This window comes from Nyctibius grandis, chromosome 6, assembly GCF_013368605.1.
Source record: "Nyctibius grandis isolate bNycGra1 chromosome 6, bNycGra1.pri, whole genome shotgun sequence".
NCBI classification, from domain to species: Eukaryota; Metazoa; Chordata; class Aves; order Nyctibiiformes; family Nyctibiidae; genus Nyctibius; species Nyctibius grandis.
The window spans coordinates 86,142,759-86,163,997 of record NC_090663.1 but is presented as its reverse complement, the minus strand read 5'-3'; the positions used below and the strand labels follow the sequence as shown (position 1 = coordinate 86,163,997).

The window sequence follows — 21,239 nt, the reverse complement described above, 5'->3', positions numbered from 1 at the left end:
AATATCAACATCTTCCTCACTACAATTTGTGTGCTGTTGCAAGGAAGAGCAAATCCTCCAAGACAAAAAGTTGTCCATCTGGAGGGTGTCCCTGATAACGGCACCCGAGCAAACGCCCACGAGAGGCTGTTGTCTGAGTGTGGCTCTTGCAGTGATCCAGCCTGCTGCAGAGTGCAGGAGTAGTGCCTAGATGGTAATTTCCTTTTTTTTTTGGAACAGCTTGTAATAATCTCTGACAGCATTTCCTGTCCAGCCAATTCAGATGAGGAGGGGAATACAACAGGACGGGAAATAGCGTGTTGCCAAATTGCATTTGGCTTCTTTTTAAGGCTGCCATCGCTGCTGCCTGAAAATCCTAAGGCAGAGGTGCTGCCAGCAGCAGTCCCAGGGAAGGTCTTCTGCTGGTGGCACTCAGAGGGCCGTTGCTGCAGGATATGTGCTGCTCTCCGTCCTCTCCCGGTGATGCACCATGTGCAGTCCTGTATGTGGAGGTGCTGTCCTTGTCTTGCAGGTGAACATCATCCCAATCATTGCCAAAGCTGACACCATTGCAAAAAACGAGTTGCACAAGTTCAAGAGTAAAATCATGAGCGAGCTGGTCAGCAACGGCGTCCAGATCTACCAGTTCCCGACGGATGAGGAGACAGTGGCCGAGATAAACGCCACGATGAGTGTATGTTTTTTGGGCGGGATTTTACTTGCCTTGGTTTGCGTGGGACACTTTGTGCCGTGCTTCTTTTGGCTTTAAAACTGCACTCTAAGCACAGATATCAGGCTGGCCAGAAGGCTTTTGGAGCTGGAGATACCTGTCACACATGGGCCTCTTGGACTGATATACTTCATTATATGGCAAACGATTCTCCTCGGAGTATTTTTTCATCTCCTTCCACTATTGCAGTATTCCCATCTCGGGAAAGGAAGAGGATGGGAGGCAGGCCCCGACACGGTCAGGGCAGAGGGCTGGGGTTTGGGTTTCCTGTCCCAAACGACCCCTTGTTGCTTAGTGGGAGGTGATTCACTTCTGCCTTTGTTTTGCTTTCCGGTGAGAGCAGGGGCGTCACCAGCGATGTTCCAGCTTGCGGCAGGGTCGGTGGCCACCAGCGGCAAGGGCTCTGGCTTTCACCCCCTTCCCCTAGCGATAGGGGTGGGATTTGAGGGCAAACAGGGCTAGGGTAGACCCGATATTTTAGTGGGGTTTACAGAGGGAAAACAACCGTTTCCCATGGGCCTCCACATGGGCTGCAGGAAAACTCCTTTGCTGGTTAATCGCATCTTCTCTGCCACATGGCTTCTTCCCCTCCCACACAGCTTGTGACCACAGCTCGGCCGACACGGCACCCGCTCCCAGAGCCCTTTTGGCTGCTGTTAAGGCAGGGAGTGGGCTGGTGGCAGCGGCCAGATCCTTCCTGGCAGCAGCCACACTTCTGGGAGCAGGTCCCACATTGTCACCACCACACCCACGGAGGGGCTGGGACGTAGCAGAGCTTGGTGACTCAGACGTGTCGGCCCAGGGCTGGGTCAACTCTGGTCTTCCCCTTGCTCACAGCTTTGCCCTTTTAAGAGGAAGCATTAGCAGTTATTTCTAGCAGCAGAAACCCCCTCAATTTTTAGCCTACCTTCCTCGGGAGGATGTACTTCATTTTCTTTATTGTTTGACAGTTATTTTTCCTCAGTGTTCAAATTCAGTTCCAATTTGTAAGACTTCGGTGCTTAAAATAGTCATGCTTTGTAATTACATGAAAAATATGTACCTCTCTCCTGTTTTTAGGAGCTCAGGATTTTGGACTTTAAGTCTGAGCAGGTTTCTCCTCCAGACAGTCCTGTTGCTCCCTCAAAAACACCAGATGAATTGCAAAGGCGTTTAGTCAACTTAAATCCATCACAGCTGCCACAGCAAACAGCTTTCTTGAGAAACAATCCCTGGCAAGGCAACAAAGGAACTCTCTAACCTTATTGTCCCTTTCCTTTTGTAGGTCCACCTTCCTTTTGCCGTAGTTGGCAGCACCGAAGAAGTGAAGATCGGCAATAAGATGGCCAAAGCCAGGCAGTACCCCTGGGGCGTTGTGCAGGGTATGTTACCGAAAGCACGAGTAAGACCTTGTTATCCTGCCTCATTCTGATGAAAGGTGCATTGATCTCTGGATGGTCCTTATCAAAATCTGTCCTGGGAAGGCAAGATCACAGCTCTGAGACTTCTCGTTCAAAGCAGAGCTTTGCAACCTAGATCTAGACATGGAGGGGATTTGGTGGAAGGGTGGTGGGGTCATCCTAGCCATTGGCTTTGGGAAGAGCAGGGTAACATTACTGGGAGTTTGGTTAGGGCTGTGTTTGCAACCCAGGCTGTACTGAAGCTGCCAAAGACAGGGCTGGTCCTTGCTTTCCCAACCAGTGCTGAGAAGCCCAGGGTTGAGACAGTGGTGGTCTGCTTGTGGCTTCAGCTGTGGATCCAGTTGGAGAATGGCCCAGCAAGCTGCAGGCTGAACAACTTGGTCACCCAGGGGCTGAGCATGGCACACCAACCCCTGCTCCCAGCAGAAGGTGTTATGGGAAGCCATGTTGTACTGTGTGCTGCCTCCCTTGAGTGCCAGGAGCAGGGGATTAGGGCTCCTTTGTGAGGTTAGCTGGCGTGGAAAGGGTACAGCATCTCTGGTGGGGTCTTCTCATAACCTTGCCTTTCACCACTGCTACAAACCGAGGCTCTGCTGCCTGCCTTGGGCCCCTGTGGGTGGCTTGGATTTAGGGTGGGTTTGAGTGGGAAGTGAAATCCTGTGTGCGAATGGCTCCTCACCTTGCTGGTGCAGAACTGCACGGAGAGACAGCAGCTCTGTGACAGATGGGCAACAGAGATCTTGTAAATCCAGTGAAAGGCCTTGAACCGGTGCCTGTGTGTTGGCATGGGATGGTTTCACCCCCATTTCAGCAAGACATTTTGGTGCAGGCTGACTTGGAGTTCTGCTTGTGTGCCTGAAGAACTCTGAGGCTTGCTAAACCGGAGCCCGAGTCCATGGAAAGGGAGGACCTGGCTCCTGGGTTTAACATTCTCTTCTTGCATGGTGTTTTTTGCAGTTGAAAATGAAAATCACTGTGACTTTGTGAAGCTGCGGGAGATGCTGATCCGAGTGAACATGGAGGACTTGAGAGAGCAGACGCACACCCGACACTACGAGCTGTACAGGCGCTGCAAACTGGAAGAGATGGGATTCAAGGACACGGATCCAGACAGCAAGCCTTTCAGGTGGGAAAGCACAACTCGGGCCTTGTACAACCAGAGGCTGGAGGTTTTGGTTGTACAAAATGATCACTTAGAGCAGCTGTCACCAGAGTGCTTCAAGGGGATGTGTTTTGAGAGCAGAATATGACCCGTTTCTAAATGCTCCTCCTGTCACTAAGCGTGGAGAGCAGTTCCTCACTGGACTTTTCAAACTGATTTTGCTGTCCTTGTTTGAAACTGTCCTTTGCTTTATGTGGCTGAGAGGCGGCTGTAATGCAGAGCCTGCCGTGAGGATCACTGCTGTTCCCTGGTTTCTGTGTGTCCTCAGCACCGTGGAAGGGAGCGTGGTTTTGTAAGACACAGTGGGAGAGTTGGTGGTAGTACCCAGTCACGGCTTGTAGGCGTGTCTGGGAACAGTTAAGGTCAGTTAACTGGTCACATTGTTGACTTGTCATGTTTTCAAGGTGGGAGAATCTCATTTTGGGGTTGGGAAGTTGATTGTGTTTTTCCCCCTCCACCCTTGCTCTTGCTTTCCTAAAACCTGTGAACTGTCGAGTCTGAAGTGAAGCTTATGCTCATCTTTCTACTGGCAGTACTATGAGCTTTGTGGAGACTTGAGTGAATCTGTGGAACAGGGAGTTTGTTAGTCACTGCAGAAATTCCTCCTGGCACTTCTTGCTCTTGGAGAAGGGCAGGGTTTGAGATGGTCAGGTGATACGGTAGTGCCCCCTTTCCTCCCCTGCACACTCAACTGGGTTTTGCAACCAGCTTGCTCGACTGCAGGTCAGGGCCACGTAGCATTGGTGGGCTTGAAAAGTGCAGCTTGTCCATGCCGAGATGAAGGTGACTCGTGTGTTGAGGTATAAATCATTACCAAAGGGGAGATCCTGGGATAAATGTTCCTGTTGACCCTCCTAGAGCCTTTCACAGCTGGTCCAAGGTGCGATGTGAAGAGGGTGTGTGATGCTTGAGGTTTGGCTTTTTACTAAACACAGAGTTTATGCTGTCTGACAGCTTTGTTGGTCCGAAGCCCAAGTCATTAGCCAGGGACAGCAGCTGTGTGGGAATCTGGGAGGGAGTGTTTGTTTTCTCCTTTGGTTTCCTGTTTCCCAGTCCTCCCCAACTTCTCCCCAACAATTGCACCCGCTGCCTTAGCAGCATCCCACGCTCCTCTCTGCCCCAGGGGAGGGCAGTCAGAATTAAATGTGCATCGCTGTGGGTTTACCCCCATCACACACGTGCACGTCAGGAGTTGGCGTGCCCATGCCTGAAACGGGCTGGCTTGGGCAGATCACCATGGACATGGTTCATCTCTGATCCTCAACAGGGGAAAGCCAGGTGGGCTTCGGAGCAGAAGGCAGAGTGGGGGGCCTTGTGTTCACGTTTCTGGAAAGCAGCACCCCACGGTGAGCCGAGCAAGGTCTGCGCTATGACACGGAGTTTGCATCAGTTCAGGGTTTTGTTTGTTACTTGCTGAGTTTATGCAGCTGCATTTCTTTTGTAGCACAGAAACTCTGCTGGAATCAGTGGAGCCCATTTCTGTTACTAAGCCCAAGTGTGAAGCTTTATTGGATTTCCTTTCTGGAGAGCAATGGCTTAAGATGGGCTCAGCCCTTCCCTTTGAGGAATCTGAGGAATTTCCATTGCTTCCTGTACACGAGGCCTCTTTTGACCAAGCTATAAGTAGAAAGGAAATGAAAATGTACAGAATTTCTCCATCTGGTACATGCTGGTTCAGAGCAGTTTGCTCTGGGTGCCTCCTCCCTCCAATAAACAAACAAAACCCATGATCCCAAGCTGTTTGGTCGAGGCTGATGTATATATTAAGAAAACAGTATGTCTGGGTCTTCCTGTTCTTCCTTTGGAGACCAGGGATCAAAAACATGCCTTTCCCCTGGGTCTAGGCCCTGGGAGCCACAGGAACCACTGTTCTTCAGCCAGGAGCAAGGAGCTTTGTATAAATCTGAGGGTGAGCAGGAGGAAAGACCCCAGCAAACCGTTGGTGCTGTGTAGGTGCTGGCACAAGGTGTGAAAAAGGGAGGCTGGTGGTGGTTGAGACCCACCTTGCTGGCAGGGCTTGTCCCAGCTGCAGGAGGCGAGGAGGGAGCATCAGTGTCCCCGTAGGCATCTGCTCCATGAAATGGGGTGGTCTGTTGCACAGAGACCCTTCTGCTGCCCTGTGCCTGTTGTGGTCTGGTTTCTCTGCTGTTCTGGTTAATTTTCTCAAAATATTTTTGTAAAAGACATTATTTACAAGGGCAGCATTCAGTGTGTGGGTGTGTGTTGGGGAATCAAGCTGCTTTTGTAATCTAGGTTCATTTATTTGTATGCTTAAAAAGCAAATTCCCTTGTCCTCTGTCCGTGAGAAGCTGCAGGGATCCCAGTTGGTTTGGACTGTTATTCCTTAGCGCTGTAAGGGTTTTTTTTTTTTCATAGCAGCCTGGAGGTGCTGGGCCAGTTTCTCTGAGAACTTTGTTCCTCTGGAAGTCAGAGTCACTTCAGTAGAGAATTAAGTTTGCTGGCTTTAGGTTAGTGATAAATTTTTAAGCTTGAAGCCTGGTTAGCATTGAACCTGGGGCAACTTAACAGCAAGCCACTGCCATCCTTGCTCCTGCCAGCCTTTTCCTGCTTGCCCATCCCCTGGCATTGTGTTTTTGGAAATGGGCTTTGCAAGAAATCACTCGCTATCCAGGATGCGATTAGCAGTGTGCAGAGCTGTCTGTTTTGGTCCGTAAGGCTCTGCTGCTCCCTAGTATAGTGTGGCCCTAACTGCAGAGTCAGTTTTGCTCACTGAGCAGTGAAGGCTAATCTGCCCTCAGGGTTTTCTCTAGCCAGACCCTTCAGAAGGGGTTATGAATTTAAGTTTCAGAGGATTAATCCAAGACAGAATTTTAGGGAGGTGTTGATTTGAGTCTCCTGATCTCTGTCTGCTGTGAGTGGTCTGGTTCTTGATTTAGTTAAGAAGCCAAAGATGCCTCTTGCCCTGTTCTCCCATGAAAAGATTTTTGTCATTTTTAGAATCAGCATTTTTGCTTCAGTGTGTGGGAAGCTGGTGTGGTCGGCTGGAATCGCATGATTCCTCCAGTGTGTGGCCAGTGCTGTGCAACAGCAGTTCTGGGCAGACTGAGGAGTATTTCAGGAGGCAACTGAAGTGCCCATCAATTAGCAGTGTCAAACATAAGACTTGGGCTTATCTGTCAAGTCTCAGCTCAACATTCCTCCCCCACCAAAAAAAAAAAAGCAACAAAAAAGTCACCAAAACCTCCACCACTTGTGAGGAAAGGCAAAAGCTTGGCTTTAATGAGATTAAGATGTTCCACTAGCCCAGTGGCTAATGTGTTCCTTAGGCACATGGATGCAACGTATCTGTGTGATATCAGTGGAGTTTTCATTTTAAAAATGCATTTTCAAGAAAGCATCTCAGGGGAAATAGTTATCATTCCCACACTATCATTATGGCTGATAGACCCAAATCCATTTAAGGAATAAAATGAAGAGGAATTTGGCATCCAGAGTTCCTAAGAGGCTCTGAAAATCTCAGAGGTGCGTGGACAACAGATTTGGTGTCCCAAATCTTTGCTGCGGTATCTCAGGGCTGGGGAACCAAAGGAATGCTGAGAAGTAGAGGGGAATGAAGGAATTCAGTAATGTGGTGGTTTGGAGGAAGAACGCTGCTGGTTGTTCGCAAAGGCTTAGCCTCCCTCTACAGCTAAAGGCCTCTGTTCCACAAATCTTGCACTTCAAATGAAGAGATTCAGGACAAACAGTGGGAGAGGTGGGAAGGTGGGACTCAAACCACAAGCCCCGTGAGTGTCAGGGATGCTGTAGATGCTTAGGTAGTAGTTGTGTATTTTCAGGGATAGTCATCCTGCCTGCTGAGTGATTTACAGGGTCCTGAACACCATGATTGTCTTCTGCTGGCCAGTTTGTCTCCCACTGCTGCCACCTAGCAAGGTAGGGCTGGTTTCAGTGGAGGTGATGGTGCCTCTGTTGCAGTCATGGATCTCTGACGATGTTTTGTGATGATACAACGCAGTAAGATTGCCAAAGGCTGGAAACTCATGACTGTGCTTGAAACACAGCTCTGACTGTTTTTTCTGTGTTTTTAACAGTCTCCAAGAGACTTACGAAGCAAAGAGGAACGAATTCCTGGGCGAGCTCCAGAAGAAGGAGGATGAAATGAGGCAGATGTTCGTCATGCGAGTGAAGGAGAAGGAAGCAGAGTTGAAGGAAGCTGAGAAAGATGTGAGTATGTTGTAACTGAGAGGATGTGTATGAGGGTTTAGGCTGGGCCTTTTCTGGGAGAGCCCTGAGAAGGTGAGCATCCAGATTCCAACATCAAGCCTGCAAAGGTCCTTGCTGTGTTGTGGGAGCCCTCTCTTCTCTCTCACCTCTTCAGTCCCACCCAAAGGAGAGAATATGTTTGCTACTCAAAGCAATGTTGATTTGCAGTGGGTCTTCAGCTAGGGTACAGCCAGCGCTGCCCTTGAGCAGTTGCACGCATCTGGAGACATTGAGTAAGTAGATAAGGACTTCTCAGAGGACAGTAGGTCCCACTCAGAGTAGTTATAGAGGGACATGACAGAGCTGCCCTGCTGTGATTTGCTTGGTGCGATGGGTCAGCACTGATTGCTGTGGGACAGTGCAAATGTACACGTTCTGCTAGGGGAAGGAGCTGTTTCTTGGGCCTCAGGGAGGAGCGTGTGCTTCTACAGAAGTACAGAGAAGAGCTCCAGAGAAGCGTATTGCTTTGTAGGGTATGTTATTAATGCAGTTGAGGCCTCAGTGCCAGCAGAACCACTTCAGGCATCATTATCCATAATTGGGGTGACACATTCTTCTCTTCCTGTCCCATTCTCGTTGTCTCTGTCCCGGCAGCTTCACGAAAAGTTTGACCATCTAAAGAGGACTCATCAAGAAGAGAAGAAAAAAGTGGAAGACAAAAAGAAGGAACTTGAAGAAGAGCTGAACAACTTTCAAAAAAAGAAGGCAGCAGCTCAGCTATTACAGTCACAGGCTCAGCAGGCAGGTTCTCAACAAACCAAGAAAGACAAGGACAAGAAAAAGTAAGCGGATGTCACCCACGTCCTTTGTAGGGTTTGTTACAGTTTGGGAGGTTGTTTGTTCTTTCTTGCTGCATGTCTGTATTTGCTTTTCCCCATTACCAGACTGGAAACTGGGCTTTTATCAGCCTGATGAAATAAAATATTTTTTTCTAAAGGGTGGGCCAGGGACATGATCTTAATTTCTTCTCTAGAAGAGTACCTTCAAATTTTATGTCAAAGTCTGACTGGTATGGGAGAGCAATCGGACGGTGGAGGTTTGACCTGTCATTTGTCCAGCATCTTCTGGAACAGCTCTGGGATGTTCTGGACTCAGATTTACCTGCCTCAGCCAAAGTTATTAAGGAGGTCTTTACCCGTCCTTTCTTTCACCCAAGAGTAGTCTCCCCTTCCCGTTCCTTAAGGTTGTAGTTGTACGTAGAAGTAGATTAGAAACCAAAACCTCCATGTTATTTTTACATGGGAAATGCTAGCGCCAAAAGTGAATACTTGGAAGTTTACTTTAAAGACAAGAAGTTTGGGGTTTGTTTTTTTAAAAACCTAAATTACTATGGTACCTTAATCGCAGGTAAATGGCATTTGTGGTTGTGTTGAGTTGAGATAATAAGCTAAGAAAGCCATACCTTTTAGTAAAGATAAAGGCACTGTTTTCTACTCTTTTATATTCATATGCTAGGAATATAATCCTGTACCCTCCAGTACGCTTGAGATTCCAGCAGCTTAGTAGGCACCAAGTGTGTCTGTGGACAGTGTCTGTCCTGTGGTCAGTATTTGGAGGCGGGATTTTCAGATGTGCTCGGTTTGGACCTAACTCTGCTTCCGTTGAAACTGGAGGAACGTGGCCATTGACCTGGGCTCAGAGTTAAGTCGCTGCAGAGCTCTGCTGAAAATCTTGAGCTCTGGATTGATCCAAACTGGCGTAACCTCCTCCTTGCAGCCTGTACTTGGAGGTGGGTATGTTTAGCTTGCTATCAGTGCAAGAGATCCACGTTTATTACATGATACTGGCTACTTCACCGTGCTTTAAAGACCAGAACACTTAGATGTGATATGTACAGTGAAGCCAGACCTTGCAGAGGTGAAGCAGGCTGTGCGTGGCTTGTTTGCATAGCACAGCAAGGCAGGTTCCTGCAACAGGCTGCTGTGAGGTCTCCTGTTGTGATTTCCATCCACTTTTTCCACATCCAGTAAGGGAATACTCACGCCAGTCCTTTCTGGGTCACCTGTGATGATGGCACTAGTCAATAACTGCAATGGGGAAAGCTGTCAAGATGGTGATGCAGCAAATACCACTGGAAAATGCTCCTTTAACCCACACACAAAACCCACAGTTCCATGCTTCTCCTTCCAGCCGATAGTGGAGGGGGGTGCCTTCCTTGCTGGGCTCTGGCAGAGTAACCTACTCCATTAACACCAAGCTGTTGCTGTTGGAAGAACCAAAACGCTAGTAGGGATGTGGTGTAGACACTTGTGTTTCCTTGCTAACCTGTGAGCTTCAGCCAGGCCTGAGCTGTCTTACAGCAGGAGCCTGGGAGCTCCTGTCTGATTGCAAACATACTGGTGTGTTTTTATGCTTTGGGAAGTTATGCTGGCGCTCGCTGCATGTCCCCTGTCTCTGCTGCTGGTTTGGTACCCGGCATTTGTTGCTTCTGCCCCTGGCTTCCCCGGGGAAGGTGGGGAGGGCCTAGGGCTAGTTCTTCAGCTAATGGGAATTGACGTAGCTCCTATGGAGCCGTGCTGCTTTATGCTGACTGAGAACCTGGCCTTCAGCTGAAATCTATCATAGAGTGCTTGTGTGCTGCATGCTCTGCTGGGGAAAGGATCGTTACAGACCCATCAGTGTCACGCTGACCTGTGGGAACAGTGTCTGCAGCTCACGTCCACGCGTGCTGAAATAGGAGAGGCTGGAACACGGGTCTCCCCTCACGGGAGAACTCGGTCATGGTGACCTGTTTCCTGAAAAAAAATAAAAAATTAAGATCCTTTTAAATAGAGTTGGTAGCTTAATATTTTTAAGAACTCTGCAGTCAGATTTTTCACCTCTTAGATATGAGACCAGTGCAGTATATAATGGTCTGGGGAGTTTTGTACCTTGTGGTAGTTGGTGTTAGCTACTATTTGCTTCTGTGAGGTTGGCTGGCACATGCAGTGTGGTGGGTGTGATACATGGGTGTTTCCAGAGACCACGACAAACACAGCTTCTGCTTTGCTGCTGCGTTCACAGAAACCCAGTCACGAGGAAAACGCACGTGTTGTAGTGTGTCCTTTGAGTGTGGCTCCACACCAGGTGCTGTAACTGCTTCGGTTGTTCTTGAGTGTCTCAGGTACTAACAGAGGCTTTAAAGGGAAATGCTGATGCTTCTGCCTTGTAGCACACCTTGGCTTTTCTAAAGGCTTTCAGTTGCTCCTTGCACTCTAGTGAAAACCTGGAGTTGGTATAGGTAAGGCTTGCAACCTTTCTCCGTGCTGACACGGGCTGTGGTGGCTCTTGTGCAGCTGCCAGAGGAAATCCTTGCCATGCACGATCCTTGTAGCCTCCCCAGAAAGTAAATCACAGCGATGCTTTTTTCTCAAGGTGAGATCAGATTTCTCCAACTTGGCCAACAGAGACTTCCCACTGTGCTGTGCAAGCTGGAGGGAAGGCTCGGGGTGAAATCTGCTGCTGGCCTAACTCCGTGAGGGAGAACCTGGCCCTCTTCATTTCCAGACTGTTCCTGTAGGAACAACTTGGCTATTTATAACCTTTTTTTTTGTAATCCATTTCTCAGATTCCTGTAGCTTATGCTTTTTTCATCTAAAATTGTTGCTGCTCTGGTCTGATGACAGGAGTGTGCTGTTTTCAGGACAGCACGTCTGAGTACCTCGGACACTTGCGTGACTGTAGAATTGACATGTACTCAAGTACTTCCCTGGCTGTGAGGCTGAGCATCCTTATCAAGCCCCTGCTGTAATTTTGGGATGGGACTGTGCTTCAAATCTGAACAATCTGGAGATGGTTCCTGGCAATGGACTTGGCAAAACCAAACAGGAGCAGCAAACAGCCTTCTGGTGCTTGCCTGTTGTTTGGTAGATGGCCACCTGCGTGCCTCAACACGTGCCCTTGGGTTACTGCTCATCCTCAGCCCCCAGGAGGGCTCTGTTTCTGTTTATTTCAGGCTACTTCTGACATCCAGCTGAAAAACTTCTTTCTAGTTTCCTTTCTATATAATAGTTCTATATTAGACTATAGAATAGACTGTAACCTTCACTCACGTGCTTGGTGGTTCAGTAGTTCTGCCCCCTCAGTTTTTCTTCTTGCTTTTGCTTGTCACAGGCTAGAGTAGAGGTTTAATTTCTTTTTAATTCCATAATCCATCTGCATGCACACCCACCAGAGAGGGTTGCTGGTGTTGGCTCTCCCAGCTTTCTTTGGTTTTGGTTTCTTTTTTTTTTTTTTCCATTTTGGGTTCTATTATTGCTAACTTCTTTTGTTTTTTGTTCTTTTTTTTAACTTGCAGTGCAAGCTTCACATAAAGCCTGTCAAGCCAAGGATGTTCCTGCATTCACCTGCTTTTGCAGTAATGTGTCTCTGCCATCTGTTTTCTTTTTTTTTTAATTTTTATTTTTTAACATGAATAACTATTAACTCATCTAATAACATAGTGGGAACAAGAAGGAAGAAGGATTGGGTACAGGACTGTAAACAACTGGAAGTTCAGGGGTGGGTGGAAGGGCAAGGTGATGATACCATGTATTTTTCTGGTCAAAACCAGCAGCAGTAAATCATTTTTGGCCCCAAATTTGAACTGAGAGTCAGGGCTGGACGTCAGCAGCTTGGATGAGCATCACTGACTGGATCAGGTCCCTCTTGGCGGGCTGGCTGCACTAGCCCTGTGCCAAAGGGGTCCCTGGGCCCGCAGAAGCCAGGCTCAGGGAACTGCTGCTGTACCAGGGCCGCAGCCCAGCGTGGCTAAACCCTGGCCTTTGGTCTGACCCATGTTCCTTCAATAGCTCATGTCTTAGAGCAACATGAGTCCCACTGCTGGGGGAGAGGGAGGGGGGAACGTGTGTGTAGATAACACAAGCTTAACTGACCTTGCATGCCATTACATTTGCATGATATTTCTTATTAGCTCCTGGTTTTGGTGTCTGCCTTGGTCATACTAGTTGCCTTGGGTTTGTTGTCGCGTGCTGGCGTGTTTTCGCAGCCACCCTTCCTGCTGAATGCCTGGGAGAAGGACCATGGCTCCTTACTGCTTTCCATGTGTTACCTGCCTGGCCATAACCTTTGCAGCCTCGCTTAAAATAGCACCTGGTTTGCAACGTGCATGATCTTAGCAAGACGTAGCAGCCCTTAGGGAGTCAAATACCTGGGCAGGGAGGGAAGCTGCCTTCAGCATCCTCTCAGAGCCTTCAGGAGGGTTCCTGCACGCACTTAAATCCAGCCTTGCAAAGCTGTGGGATCCAGAATTTCATGTCACAGAATCAACCGGGTTGGAAGAGCCCTCTGGGATCATAGAGTCCAACCGTTGCCCTGACACCACCATGGCAACTAGACCATGGCACTAAGTGCCATGTCCAGGCTTTTCTTAAACCCCTCCAGAGATGGTGACTCCACCACCTCCCTGGGCAGCCCCTTCCAATGGCTAATGACCCTTGCTGAGAAGAAATGCTTCCTAATGTCCAACCTGAACCTCCCCTGGCCAAGCTTGAGGCTGTGTCCTCTTGTCCTATCGCTAGTTGCCCGGGAGAAGAGGCTGACTCCCACTTCACCACAACCTCCCTTCAGGTCGTTGTAGACTGCACTAAGGTCACCTCTGAGCCTCCTCTTCTCCAGGCTAAACACCCCCAGCTCCCTCTGTCAAGGGAGAGAGGGAGCCTGGACATACATTCTCCCCGTTCCCCAGGGACAATGTCCCATTCAGATGTCACTTGAACGTGGAAGGAGAGATGTAGGATAAGCCAGGCCTTGCTCTGTGGCCAGCACGGTGTGGGAATTGGTCTGTTTAATGTGTGTTTTCTGTGCCATTGCTTTTCGGACAGAGCCTTTCCCTTCCTTCCCAAGAGGTGGCGAGCCATGCTTACCCTGTGACCACTGGATTTCTTTCTCTTCTGCTGATGTACAGCCAGCATTTCCACTGCTCCTAGCTAGGTAGTCGCCTGTTTCTTTCTTTAAAGCACTCTTAAAAATAACTCTTCCCACCTAAGTCTCACACACTGCAGTTCTTTGCTTGTTTCTGGGGTGAAATTTCTTGCCTATCTGGAGGGGGTAAAAAAAAAAAGGGCAGAATTATCACCTTTTCTGCAGTGTTGTGTTGGGAAATGTTTTTGGGGGTTAGCTTTTGGGTCGTCTTGCTTTTTAACCCTCACTGCTTAAACATGGCTATGGGAAGAGGATATCTAAATGTGATGTTGTGGACAGGCAGCAAAAATTGATTGGAGATAAATAAGCTGGAAATAAAATAGTCAAGCCTTTTCTCTTTATTTTTTTTTTTTGCTGTTTTGGGTTTTTTTAAATGGCACCTCCTGGTCTTATCAACCATGATGCACTTTTTGTCAGGTTCAATAGGTTTGCTAGGGGGTTGTTTGGGAAAGTGAAACTCTGGCTCTTGTGGCTTCTGGCAAACCCAGCTTTAAATCTTGAGTTATCGAGGAAGAAGTTTGGGTTTTGGCATGAGCTTTTTACAGTCCCATCATACACACATCACTGAATGCTCGTGGCAGTATGCTTTGCCTCAGCTGTCTCTGTGCATGTCCTCTTTTTAATCACCAGCATGTTGTGCCAAGTAGAAAACATAATTTTAACATTTATTTGTCCTATTTCATTTAACAGCCCTTCAAGGGACGTTTGGCAGGGGAAATCAGCTGAGTCTAGCTGTATATATATATTTTTTTTGACAGAGAGCTGTGGCCAAGTGCATTAATGTATTTTTGGTTGAGTTTTTCTCCAGCAAAAAGCAAGCTGTTGTGGAGAAACTGGGAATAAACTGTAAACTTGCAGAAGTTAAAGGTGCTGGTTTGGTTTCTTGCCAAATGAGATGGTAATGACTTTTTTTTTTCTCCTTAAACCCCTGGGCCATGTTTAGCTTGTTACTGCTGTGCTTTTTTCTCTTCTTCACTTATGCCTGTTTTCACAGTAGCCCCTGACTCTGCATGGAGTAAATGATGCACTCAAAGCTAGTTGGATGTGCTTTCCCCTTTGCATGTAAGTACAGTAGTAAGAGACTCACCTTTCCACCTCGCTGCTGCTACAAACCCAGTTGTGTTGTAACGAGGGGTTCTTTAAGTCCACTTACTGACAAGTGGCATTGTTACAACTGCTTTAAAACTACCTGCAATAATCTGCTTTTGCTGAGATGTTGAGGCCATAGGGAACATCACCCCCAGCTCCTGCTGGCTGCCCAAAGCCACCCTGCACAGCTGCTCTGCGTGCTTGAAGCCTGCACAGCTGGGGAAGCTGCCGACGGAGGGTTGTAGGGGCAAAAGCCTGGCTTGAGAGGCACCACAGCACTTAATGAGCGTTAGGCAGGGATGGTAACGAGCTGGTGATGCTGTGTGTTGCTGACAAGGTGGATTTCAAACCTTAGAATAAATAAAGGAGCAGGAAGGTACACTGAAAGGGGGGTTTCTGGGGTGATGGTGTTCCCAGGGCAGGGAATGAACGCCCGGAATGGGAAAACAACCAAAATCCAGGTCGCTGTGAGGGGCTGTGATTGCTCTGTAGAGGCTGGCAGTCAGCTGGGAAGGCAGAGATGAGGAAGGGTTTGCTCCCCCAAAAGCTTGCTGGGGTTGCACCGTTACTTTCCAGGAGGGCAATAAGTAGGAAGGTGCTGTTTGAGCTCACGGTGGTTAAATGCATCGCCTCGCATCTGCTGGGGACGGGGGAAAGCCGTGCCTGGCACCCACCCCGGGCTCCTCGGCAGCCTGGAAACTGCAGCTTGGGTCAGCCCCTCTGTGTGCTTTTGCTGGCTTGAAATCCCCTCACGGAGAGCTGTACCTCTCTCTAAGCATGGCTTTATTTAACCTGACCAGCGTGTCTCTGGGTAGCTCTCATCCTGCTTCTCCTCAAACACCCAAGCAAGAAGGGAAATGTCTTTTTGTGTGTGATCGTATCAGATCTGCCCAGCTGAATCCAGTTGCCATTTGCCCTTCTAAGCTGTTAGAGGTGTGTTTGCCTCTTCTCCGAGGACCCTGGGTGCGTTGGCAGTGTGTGATATCCCCCACGCTCTCGTCAGCGTGGAGCTGTACAAATATGAAGGGTTTTTTAATTAACGGAAAATCAAGCTGTGAACAGCGGTCGAAATGTTGTATACGTTTTTAATATCCTGATTGCCTTAAACCATAGATGTAGAACTTTATTACCTTGCTATTGGAAAATAACCCATGTTTGTAACTGAATAACTGTGTATCCTCCATCCAGTGTTAACGCAAACGATATGTACGCATCTGTTAGATATTGTCACTTTATTGATGTGAAAGTATTTCAGTTTTTGAATTACAAATTGAGTAATAACCTCATAGCACAAGCTCAGTTATTTCTTCTGAATGCTTTAGGTTACACATACAATAGTGCCGACACTCGACATGGGGAGAGGAACTATATTTATCCCCAAACGTGTGGGTCTTTGTGACGCTGTAATGGTGTGACAGGAGGGGTGGAGGAAGGGGGAGGTTTCCCAGCAGGTTGGTTTGTGCCTTTGAGGGGCGTCTGCAGGTTTGTGCTGGTGTTTGTCAGTCGCTTCTTGTGGTGGTTCTGAGCTTGTTCTCCAGATCAGTCGGTGTCTCAAAGAGGTCCCGGCCTCTCCGGTGTAGCTGGTTTGTATGACCCCTCCCCAGTGCACTCTCTCCTCCATGGCTTGCTTTCTTCAAAATGTTGTTTCTCCTTTCCCCCCCCCCTCACTTTTCATTTCAATTCTGAACCTCTGTTTCTTTTCTTTTCTGTTTTTCTCTTTTTCTGTAGCTTCTTCTTTATGTAACCGTCACCTTGCCAAAGCCCCCACACCCTCTCTCCCAGGGGAGCGTAGGGCACTGGAAGAGCCCACGGCTACGGGCAGCCCCACCGCGAGAAGAGCCATCTCATTCCTCCATCACGTCCGCCCTCCTCTCCTTCCCTCTCTGTTTTCCACCCGTGCGCTGTGCTGTGTGTCTGTGGGGGATCTGTCCGCTCCCGGCGCGGCTCCAGCAGAGTTGAGGCTCCCAAAAATGACAGAGGTGACGGCCGGAGGAGAGAGCTTGGCCATAACGTGAGACACTGCACTGGGTTCGCTGGTTTGGGCTTTTCTCCCTCCCCATTTTCCTTTTGCCATGATATCTACATGACAAATAGAATGAGACTGTGGATGGGGGTGAGTGTGCATGGCCGGAGGACTTCATTTCTGCCTCTAAAGATCAAGTCTGGCTGCTTTGGACACCACAACTTCATCACAAGTACGTCCTGTGCCCCTCTGACATGGGCTGAACATAAGTCCTTAGACCTGGGTGACTCCTTGGTGTCAGTATGCAGTCGCACGAAGCGGAGACGGCTGATGGTGGGTCCTGTTGTGCTGCTGGAGCCTGCTCTGGACCACCAAGGCCTTACTGTTTTCTGGCTGATCTTCCTCTGTGTGAGCAGCGTCGGTGTCTCCTGCACACCTGAGCTGGCCTCACTCATACTTCGTTTGAGGGCTTCATATTTCGTGAAGCCTAATTGGTGATTATTTTTTTAACAGTCTTGAATGTGGGGTAGTTGTTTATAACTTGTTTACTTTGGAAGTTAATTCAGCTTGGAAAGTGCCCAAGTATTGTTTGAAGGTAAAAAAACGAAGCTCGTGAACTTGGTGTGTAGTGACCTCCAGCTGGTTTGGGGTGGATGGAAGGAGACACCCTGATCCTCCTCGGATGTTTTTCATGTGGGGTGATGCACTTATGTTTTTTTAACCGAATACTAGTGATTTATTCTTCTCATCTGTGAACTTTAATGAAGGAATTCGCCTCCTTTAACCCGCCATGGACAAGGTACTATTAAATTGTCGAGGTTTGGCCTCTTCCAATCTAAGGGTGAAGCACAAGCTGCCAAAGGTCTCTGCTGAAACCTGCTGCGTTTTTTTCAGAAGCACAATATTTTTCAGCGCTCTGCTGTGACAGGGTTAGATCCCTAGGAGCTCCCTCCAGCCAGGTCGCTATTTCTCTAGAGCAGCAGAAAAACTGTTTATCCTGGAAACATTTGCAACCAACCAAATGACTTTATAGGTACAGTCAGAAAGATGATTAAATATTGGCCGTGTGCGTGTGCTGTAACGATTTACCTGGTGTGTAAAGGGTGTAATCCCGTGCTGAAGGGCTGGGGGTATTGGCACAAATGTATCTTAGGACAGAATTTGCATTAATACCAAAAATGGGCTTCAGTGGGTCAGGTGGCACCTGCTGAGGGGCTGCTCTGCAGCCACCAGCGCTCCCCACGAGCCAGCCAGGGCTAGGAAACTCCTCACATTGTGAGGACAAAGCAGAGGAGCTGATGCCTTCCAGGTTGAGGGTGTTGCTGGATTAAACCTTCCCTCTGTTAATCCTTCTCTTCTGCAAAACTCTGTGGATGCTTTGCTGACTGGGAAGAGGTTGCCCCACTTGCAGGAGGGAATCCTGTGTGTTCTGGTGGGACTTAGCGCCCGGGGCTGCTCACATCTAGCCAAAAGCGATGGGCTGAGCCACGTGTCTTCTGAAATCAGTCAGGGATTGGGGCACGCTGGGTCTTGAGCCACCCCTGTGCCTCGTGCAGAGCGAGCACCGTCTCTGGCCCGGGGTTTTTTTTCTTCCCCCCCATTTAAAAATTATAGTATGGGTTTATGTGGTGGTGGTAGGAGTCTGGCCTGTGCTAGACTCTCTCTTGAAATAGTCACTTGTTATTTACTTCACTATCATGGATGGGCACAGAGTATTCTGCTGGGCTCTACCTCGTGTCAGGTCCCCCACGTTGTGCTGATGACAGTGGTTCAGGGCCCAGGCTCAGCCATGGCTGGCTGGGCATCATTTACTGCGAGTAAGAAGGAAAAAACCTCGGTGGTGGTGGGGTTTTTTTTTATCCTGTACCATCAGGGAGGCCATCAAGTGCTACTGACCCCATCATCTTACCCATGGAGCTGTGCCCCGCGGCTGTGAAATCTTGTGTGTGACAGTGAGAAGTCGTGACCACATCTGCAGGTTGGCAGCACTGAAGTAGTGTCCTGGTGGACTCCTGTGTGCCGGGTCAGCCCTGGGCTTTGCCAGGAGCTCTCGACACCTCTGCTTTGAGGAGCATTTCTGCTGCCCTTGGCAAGTGCTGGGCTGTACAGGAGGAGGTTGTTCATCAGCTGGAGGGGCTCGGTGACCCACCAGTAGTGCTGCTGCATCAAGAAGGTTTGGAGAGGGGCAAAACCCTTTTGTTGGTTGACTTCTAAACTCCAAGTAGAAATGTTTTTAAAGCTTTATATAGAGAGAAGCAGAGTGGTACAAACCAAATGCCAACACTTACGTGAACTGCCTTTATTTTGCAGCTGTAGAGTTTTGCTGTGCTGGTGCCTTGAGTCTGCATGCAGCTCTGGACTTGATGTCTCCAGAAGGACGTAGTGGAGGTAGAGGAGGGCACTAATGATAAAAGGGATGGAGCAGCAGCCTGCCAGGTGAGACTGCAGAGGCTTGGAGGCCTCAGCTTGGAGAGGGAAGGGCTGAGAGGAGAGGGAGGAGCGGCCCTGCTGTGAGCTGGAGCCTGCAGCTGGTGTCCTCTAGAGGTCCCTTCCAGCCTGCCTCTGTGATTGTGGGTTACCAAGGCTGCTGAGCTGTGGTGGTGGTGGATGCTGACTTGATAGTTACCAAATGGGCAGGACTAGAACCAGAGGGGCACGTAGCTAGAAGGAAACCTGCCCCAAACACGGAGTAACATTCTTAGAGCAGGTAGTAAACTTTTGGAATTTGTTGCCCCAGGTTGTTGAGGCAGATGGTATCAGCAGAAGGTTTTGGGGTTTGATTTGGGGTTTTGTTGTTCTTTATCTGGTGTTTTTTTTTCTTTAAAGGTAAATTCATGGGGGGGCAAAGCCGTAAGGAGTTTTAAGAGAGGGGGGGGGGAACAGAATGAAATATGTGACACCCATAATCTGGTGGTGGTGGATACTGGGGCAGAGGGAGGGCAACAGAGAGCAGAAGGCACGTACGGGCACTGCAGGTGGTGTTGGTAGCGAGACGTGCGTGTTGGACGGGGCTGAGCTGCGGGAGCGTGGCTGAGGCTTTCCCACACCTCGGGGCTGGGGGGGTGGGATGGCAGCATGCCCGCTGGCTCGCTTCCTCCGTGCCCTTTGGCTCGCTTCCTCCATCCCAGGCAGCTGTTAGGGGAAGAGGTGTCAGCATGGGGAGGGGATGGCAGTGTGAAACCTGTTGTTGGACAGTCCAGGGAGGTTATTTGTCACTTGGTGTCACCAGCAAAGCTGGGAAAGCTGCTTCATCCACAGGAGTGAGCGGGTGCCCAAGGTTAAATCCATGCCTGCGGGCTTAACCCTCCTGTCACTGCTGCAGAATAAAACTGAACTTCAAGCAACTCCCCAAACCCTGAGCTCGGAGCAACTTCCAGGTTGGCCGTGCCCCATGGCACAAGCTGGGTAACAGGGAGCCTGGGCAGTCTCATGTTCTAACACCGCAGTACAAGGGGATGGGTGGGGGCCACCTTTGGACTGTGTCATCACCTGGGGTTTTTTGTGGGGAGGAAGCGTGGGAAGTGGGAAATCGTTTTTCTCTCTGGCAATGCAGGTTATTTCCAAATCAGCCGGACCTTGCTACGTGGGGGAGCTGGTCTTGCTCAGATGTGTCTCGTTTTCCAAGGCAAGCCTGTCTTGGGGCATCACCTTTTTAGCTGCAAAACACCATAGATCTGTACACCCAGCAATGCAGACCTGTGTCCCCTGGGCTCCTCGCTGGCCTGGGACACGGGTGGCCTCAGCACCAGCAGCAGGAGGAGAGCTGCAAGCTGAAGACCACCTCGTGACATTGCCGTGGGCACCTGCGGAGGCCCGTGTGCTAGCCCTGGCCTCCAAGACCCAGGCCAGCCAGTCCCTGAGGCACTGTCGGGTCCACAGCAGAGCGGGAGGGCTAAGCTGGTGCACCCAGTCTGGTTATGTGTTGCCCGTGGCTCACAGGCGAGCTGGGCACCTGCACACGGGGCACGGGTGGCTTTGGAAGGTGATCCCCTGTGCCCTGCTGCGTCCGTACGCCTCAATGGGGCAGCCAGGCTCCGGGTGGATCGAGGTACCACGGGCACCACTGAGCATTTCCTTAGTGGGTGGGTTGAAAGGGTGCGTTGGAAACGAGCGGGTTCACAGCAGAGGTGGAGAGGAGGAGAAGAGGCAAGTTCAAGAGGTGTGTTTGCAGCTGCAGACTGGGATTTTTACCTTTTGCATCCAGAAAAGCAAAAGGCAGTGGGATGCTGCTGGGCAACACAGCCAGAGAGCTGGCCCACGAGTGTCCCAGGGCCCACGTGAGGACGGCCGGGCAGCAGCCTGGCAGCAGGACCCTGCAGAGGTAGGTCTACCAAACAGGGGTTGGGTTTTGTCAGTGTGAACCTTGGTTTTTGTTGGTGGAGTTGCCTGTATCCAGCAGAAGATAACAGGTGTGGGTTTGTGCATGGTGCCAGCAGAACAAACAGGGGATCTGCTCAGACTGGGGATGGGACCCAGGAGCATGAAAGCTCCTTTGGCAGCCAGGGAGGTCGAGTCCGCTAACGTTGTGATATGGAGTGTTGGGAATCGGGGCAGTTATTTTTGTTTAAAGCTGTGTAATTTAACTGATAAAGATGCGTGCCTTGAAGTGGGTTTGAAGTGTCGTGGAAATCCTTCAGCAACGGGGTGTTTTGCTCGGGGTGTGCTGGTGAAAGGCTGGAGGAAACTAAGCTGGAAAAGAGGAAAGGTCGGGGCTGGTTCTACCGTAGGGATGGCAGGAAGGGCTGGAAGGGAAGGAAGGCGCACACCCCTTGGAGAAACGAGGCCTCGGGA

At 49.6% G+C, this 21,239-nt stretch overlaps 1 protein-coding gene across 9 annotated transcripts in view; it reads left to right on the top strand.

Annotated features, from left to right (window-relative positions):
• Positions 1-17,507, top strand: part of SEPTIN11 (septin 11) — a 47,777-nt gene extending 30,270 nt beyond the window's left edge. The window contains exons 5-13 of one of the 9 annotated variants that reach the window (XR_011048384.1): positions 512-673; positions 1,974-2,070; positions 3,067-3,235; positions 7,324-7,456; positions 8,090-8,277; positions 11,772-11,831; positions 13,297-14,294; positions 14,391-14,458; positions 16,214-17,507. Coding sequence is in view for 5 of the 9 variants with exons in the window: in XM_068403298.1 (XP_068259399.1) it covers positions 512-673; positions 1,974-2,070; positions 3,067-3,235; positions 7,324-7,456; positions 8,090-8,277; positions 11,772-11,787 (765 nt within the window). In the remaining 4 variants the exon portion in view is untranslated. Of the gene's footprint in view, positions 1-511; positions 674-1,973; positions 2,071-3,066; positions 3,236-7,323; positions 7,457-8,089; positions 8,278-11,771; positions 12,812-13,296; positions 15,710-16,213 lie in introns of those variants that run through there. The other 8 variants (XR_011048386.1, XR_011048383.1, XR_011048385.1 and 5 more) reach the window with 8 other exon arrangements.
• Positions 17,508-21,239: the final 3,732 nt, after the last annotated feature.